The sequence below is a fragment of the Malaclemys terrapin genome, chromosome 1 (genome assembly GCF_027887155.1).
Source record: "Malaclemys terrapin pileata isolate rMalTer1 chromosome 1, rMalTer1.hap1, whole genome shotgun sequence".
Lineage (NCBI taxonomy): Eukaryota > Metazoa > Chordata > Testudines > Emydidae > Malaclemys > Malaclemys terrapin.
The window spans coordinates 220,164,443-220,170,699 of record NC_071505.1 but is presented as its reverse complement, the minus strand read 5'-3'; the positions used below and the strand labels follow the sequence as shown (position 1 = coordinate 220,170,699).

The window sequence follows — 6,257 nt, the reverse complement described above, 5'->3', positions numbered from 1 at the left end:
AAGCAAGTGCAGAATGGTGGTAGAATGTGCATTTGGCTGTTTAAAAGGTCGCTGGAGATCATTATTGACTCGCTCTGACCTCAGCCAAAGAAATCTCCCCATTGTTATTTCTGCTTGCTGTGTGCTCCACAATCTCTGTGAAAGTAAGGGGGAGACCTTTATGGCGGGGTGGGAGGCTGAGGCAAATCGCCTGGCTGCTGATTACGCGCAGCCAGACACCAGGGCGATTAGAAGATCACACCATGAAGCACTGTGCATCAGAGAAGCTTTGAAAACCAGTTTCATGGCTGGCCAGGCTACCGTGTGAAATATCTGTTTGTTTCTCCTTCATGAAAACCCTCCCCCTTTACTGACTGATTTTCTGTAAGGAACCCACCCTGCCCCTTCCCCCAGCTTTCTTTCAAACCAAATAAAGTCACTATCATTTAAAAATCATTTATTCTTTATTAATAGATTAGAAAAAGAGGGAGGGAACCCGGGTGGTATTTGGGAGGAGGATTGCTGGGAAGGAAAAAGCCACAAAGAAAAGGTTAAAAAAATGACAGCCTTTTGCTTGGGCTGTCTACTGGGGTGGAATGGGAAGGTGTACGGAGCCTCCCCCCCCCGCGTTCTTACACGTCTGGGTGAGGAGGATACGGAACATGGGGAGGGGGGAGGGTGGAACAGGGGCTGAAGCGGCAATCTGTTTTCCAGCAGCCGTTCCTGAACCTCCACCAGACGCCGGAGCAGCCCCAGCGTTGCATCCTTCATTCTCTGGTCTTCCTGCCGCCACCTCTCATCTCGAGCGTCTCTCCTCTCCTCACGTTGGTCCCTCCTCTCCTCACGTTGGTCCCTCCTGTCCTCACGTTCACTGACTTCTTTCCTATACTTTGAAACTGTTTCCTTCCACTCATTCACATGAGCTCTGTCACTGCGGCTGGATTCCATAATTTCAGAAAACATGTCCTCTCGCGTTCTCTTCTTACGATGCCTTATCTGTGATAACCTTCGGGATGGAGGAGGGAGGCTTGAGGAATTTGCAGCTGCTGTAGGGAGGGGAAAAAAGAGAGAACTGTTTTAAAAGCTACATTTTGCAGAACAATGCTTATACTCTTTCACGGTGACCAACACTGTTCACATTACATAGCACATGTGATTTCTGTGCAAGGTCGCATCTTGCCTCTTAATGCTGAGTGCCTGTGGCTTTGCTGCTAGAGATCACAGGTCTGGGCAACAGAATTCGGCTTGCATGCGGCCATGGTAAGCTTCTACGCCCTCCTTTCCCACATACCAAGCATAGCTTGTAGAGTGCTGCAGAATTGGGAAATGAAGTGGCAGCACTCCACACGAGCTGTGTCCAATCTCAGCCAGTTGGGGGGGGGGCAGTGTGGGAGGGCTTGTCTGGGCCCCTTCAGGCAAGTAGAGTGCTGCGGTTTTTCTGTTAACATTCAGCAGCACCAGAAAACAAACTAACCACCCCCCCCCTCGCCATGAATTCTCTGGGATGATCGCTGTACCCCTCCCCCCCACCACGTGGCTGGTATCAGGGAAGATCCCTGCAGGCACCAAACTACCCCCCCCCCCCCGCCGCCGCCCCCCTCCCGCCATGAATTCTCTGGGATGATCACGGTACCCCTCCCCCCACCGCGTGGCTGGTAACAGGGAAGATCCCTGCTAGCCAAACGCGAAAAACTCAGGGCCAATTTCCCATCTGCGCTTGGCTAACTGCAGGGAAGGATTTATTTTCCGCCACAGGCAAACGTCCCAGTAGGAACGGCCACCTCTGTCCCCTTAATTAAGTTCCCGTATTTCAACCAGGTTACCAGGAGCGATATCACTCTCCTGAGGATTACACAACAAGATAAAGAACGGATGTTGCTTGAATGCCAGCAAACACCGGGACCATACGCTGCCAGGCTTTGTCAGGCAATGATACCAGATTACTTGCTGCAAGCATGGCGTGGTCAAGTGTCCTACCATGGAGGAGGGAATAAAGATGCACTGCCCAGAAACCTTCTGGCAAGGCTTTCGGAGTACCTCCAGGAGAGCTTCATGGAGATGTCCCTGGAGGATTTCCGCTCCATCCCCATACACGTTAACAGACTTTTCCAGTAGCTACAGACTTTTCCAGTAGCTGAACTGACCGCGAATGCAAAGTCAGGCAAAGTAATCATTAAAAACCGTTTGCTTTTAAAACAAGTTTTATATTTTAAAAGGTAAACTCACCTGAGGTCCCTTCCATGGGGTCAGAGTCTTGGGTACTGGCTTGGGAGGCTTGGGAGGGTACTTCAGTCAGGGTGATAAAAAGATCCTGGCTGTTGGGGAGAATGGAGTGCTGTGTGCTCTCTGCAAGCTCATCCTCATTCTCCTCCTCCTCCTCTCCCCCATCGGCAGAATCCTCAGGCGTCGCTGATGAGACTATCCCCGACCCAGAATCCACGAACACAGGTGGGGTAGTGGTGGCAGCCCCCCCTAGAATTGCATGCAGCTCGGCGTAGAAGCGGCATGTCCGCGGCTCTGACCCGGAGCGACCGTTTGCCTCCTTTGTTTTTTGATAGGCTTGTCTGAGCTCCTTGACTTTCACGCGGCACTGATCTGAGTCCCTATTGTGGCCTCTCTCCATCATGCCCTTGGAGATTTTTTCAAAAGTTTTTGCATTTCGTCTTTTAGAACGAAGTTCTGCAAGCACTGAATCCTCTCCCCATACAGCGATCAGATCCAGTACCTCCCTCACGGTCCATGCTGGTGCTCTTTTTCGATTATCAGCCTGCATGGTTACCTGTGCTGATGAGCTATCTGTGGTCACCTGTGCTCTCCACGCTGGGCAAACAGGAAATGGAATTCAAATGTTCGCGGGGCTTTTCCTGTCTACCTGGCCAGTGCATCCGAGTTTAGATTGCTGTCCAGAGCGGTCACAATGATGCACTGTGGGATAGCTCCCGGAGGCCAATACCATCGAATTGCGGCCACGCTAACCCTAATTCGAATTGCTAAAATCGATTTTGGCACTACTCCGCTCGTCGGGGTGGAGTACAGAAATCGATTTAAAGGGCCCTTTACATCGAAATAAATAGCGTCATTGTGTGGACGGTTGCAGGGTTAATTCGAATTAAAGCTGATAAATCCGAATTAAAGTCGTAGTGTAGACCAGGCCTGAGACAGTCAACCAATTATCTTTATGTACCCTTTGTTATCTGCTCTGATAGGCAGTCCCCAAACATTGCCTGACTCATTAGGGCTGCATGAATACTGGGGGGAGAGAGAAGCTGAGAAAATGTCACAAATACTTCATGAATTCTAATGTGCCATTTGATGTGACCATGTTTTATATAAAATTCCTTTTTATTTATGTTCTCACAAGCTTTTATATAGTACAGCTTTGTTTGTTTGAATGTTTCTGGAAGATGAATTTAGGGTGCATAGCTGACCAGAAAATATTAGATTTGCTTTGCATACTGTCTATTCCAAGTGTCAGCTCCTGAGGGCTGAGACTAGACTGGTGGATCTGTGTGTGAGCATACATACAGACACACATAACTAATTGAAATCCAATGGTTTTTGGAAAAGGATATGTCCTTTCTGGAAATAAGTCAGTGACGGATGATCATGTTATGGAGAAGAAACGTATTAGTTTTCAAACAATTCATCCATATTATGCTCCTCCTCCAGCTCTGTGTCCCACCATTACTAGCCATGTGTTCTGGTATTTGGTAATCAAGGAGGAGTTCATGTATTTAAATTAAAAGCATCCTCCCAGTATCGTATCATATGGAGAAGCAGATAAGTCTGTTGGTAGAAACCCTAATGTATAATTTCAAACTCTGCCTGAGGATTTAGTAGTGTGACTCCTCATTAACGTTAATGGGACTGAAATCTCACGTAAGCTTTTGAAAATGTAGAGATCTGTATTCACCTCCATACTGAAGCCCTTTATGGAGTAGGATATGTGTAAGAAATGGCCATCGTGTACTGCTTGCCACACATTTTGACTGTTGCCTTAGGCCATAACTGGGGAAGAAATAAGAACTAGTTCCAGCACCTGTGCCTTGGGTCAGCAAACTGGTTTCAGGGGGTCTGCAGCTGAATTCCGCAGCCCCCAGCCCTGGCACACCCCGCAAGCTCCTGTGGGGCTCAAGCCCTGAGCCCAGGTGACCCTTCCCGAGAGTCCCACCTCACACCTGAAGCCCAGAGCCCTGAATGGGGGGAGGCTATGGGTGGGCTTCAGGAAATACACTGAGAGTCTAGTTCAGCCACTATGTTGCTGGCTTGCTTCCTTCTCTCATCATCCGAGATGGCTATAACAGAATGCAAGTAAAAGAGAGCCGGAGACATACTATTTTCCCCCAAGGAGTCCAGTCACAAATTTAATTAACGCATTATTTTTTTTACGAGCATCATCAGCATGGAAGCATGTCCTCTGGAATGGCAGCCAAAGCATGAAGGGGCATACGAATGGTTAGCATGTCTGGCACGTAAATACCTTGTAATGCTGGCTACAAAAGTGCCATGCAAATGCCTGTTCTCACTTTCAGGTGACATTGTAAATAAGAAGCCTGGCAGCATTATCTCCCGTAAATGTGAACAAACTTGTTTGTCTGAGTGACTGACTGGACAAGTAGGACTGAGTGGACTTGTAGGCTCTAAAGTTTTGCATTGTTTTGTTTTGGAGTGCAGTTATGTAACAAAAAAAATCTACATTTGTGAGTTGCACTTTCATGATAGAGAGATTGCATTACTGTATTGGATGAGGTGAATTGAAAAATACTGTTTGTTTCATTTTTACAGTGCAAATATTTGTAATAAAAATAATATAAAGTGAGCACTGTACGCTTTGTACTTTGCGTTGTAATTGAAATCAATATATTTGAAAATGTAGAAAAACATCAAAAATATTTAATAAATTTCAATTGGTATTCTATGGTTTAACAGTGCAATTAAAATTGCGATTAATCACAATTAATTTTTTTAAGTTAATTGTGTGAGTTAACTGGACAGCCCTAGTAATAATAGATATTTCCTATAAGGAAACAATTTAGTTTTTCCAAAGTTTATAAGAACTTGTGGCCATTTTCAAGAATAGGTGCCAAAAGTTAGGGTCCAAAATCCTTACTTATGTGGGTAAATAAGTGGCCTAGTTTTCAAAAGGGCTGAGCAGCCAGTAACTCCCACTGAAGTGAGAGCTCAGCAGTTCTGAAAATCAGGCCACTGTGAAAATCTTGACTTTGATATTCAGGACAGTAGCACACAACTATGGTTTTGTTATACCAATGGAGGGCTGAGAACAGAGTTAAGTGAGAGGCTGTTAGCTGATTTATCTAGAAGACTCACTGCCACAGGATTTATAGAGGCAAACACCTTAGGAAGGCGTGTGCTACACACACAGTTGCCATGGTTTCACTGTAGGTGTTGTAATAGAGTCCTTTGTGGGTTAGATAGCCCAGTGTTTAGCACACCTAGCGCTCCCTCATGGTTGGCCAGGCTTACAGTCATGATCCTCCTCTACTCAGAGGTACAGTGAGGAGTACAGATGGTTCAAGTCTCTCCTGTAGTGGGGGCAGAGGTAGGGGAGTGTGGGCCCACTAAGCTTCAACCCAGGGCCCTAGAAGGGTCAACAGTGTCTGACCCCCAAAGATGCCTGGGGGGGGGGGCTGTTAGGGGGTGGGGGTGTGGATAGGAGTCGGCACAGTCAGGGGACAGGTAGGGGGTGAAGTCCTAGGGGGCAGTTAGGGTGCGGGAGGGTCTCAGGAGGGGGCAGTCAGGGACAAGGAGAAGGGAGGCTTAGATAAGGGGTGGGGTTCCAGGGAGGCAGTTAGGGGCAGGGGTCCCAGAGGGGGCGATCAGGGGACAAGGAACAGGGGGGTTGGAAGGGTTGGAGGTTCTGTGGGGGGCAGTAAGGGGGCAGGAAGTGGGAGGGAGTGGATAGGGGGCAGAGCTACCCCCTTCCCCCCAAGGAGTGTCCTCTTTTTTGAAAGTTCAAATATAGTAACCCTAGAGTTACCCTTCCTAAGTCACTTCCTACCACTGCATTCCTCTTCCAGCTTTCAGTCCCAGCTATGGTGAAAAGAAAAGGTAAACAAACCATCAGCCCCTGCCAGGCTCATCGAACAGTCTTATTCCTCACAGAGGCTTCTCCAGCACTCTTGTCAGGCCCCTTCAGGGTAAGGCTGTCCTCCTTCCCATCCTCTCCTTTCTGAGCTAGGCTGCTCCCTTTACAACCCCTTCTCCAGTTGGAGCATGCTCTGTAGGGGTTGGGCTACCTGGGCCCGTACTGTCCTTTA

General features: G+C 47.9%; 1 protein-coding gene across 2 annotated transcripts; it reads right to left on the bottom strand.

Moving 5' to 3' along the window:
• Positions 1 to 409: 409 nt before the first annotated feature.
• Positions 410 to 2,322, bottom strand: LOC128830640 (eukaryotic translation initiation factor 3 subunit A-like). Of its 2 annotated transcripts, none has more exons than XM_054016511.1 (2): positions 2,206 to 2,322; positions 410 to 1,025 (listed from the first exon to the last, which is right to left on the bottom strand). In XM_054016511.1, exons 1-2 carry the CDS (start codon positions 2,219 to 2,221, stop codon positions 433 to 435), a joined length of 609 nt encoding a protein of 202 aa, XP_053872486.1. In that variant the 5' UTR covers positions 2,222 to 2,322; the 3' UTR covers positions 410 to 432. The 2 variants fall into 2 exon arrangements, with proteins under 2 accessions (XP_053872486.1, XP_053872487.1); XM_054016512.1 differs by having other exon boundaries at positions 410 to 1,022.
• Between the last annotated feature and the right edge of the window lie 3,935 nt (positions 2,323 to 6,257).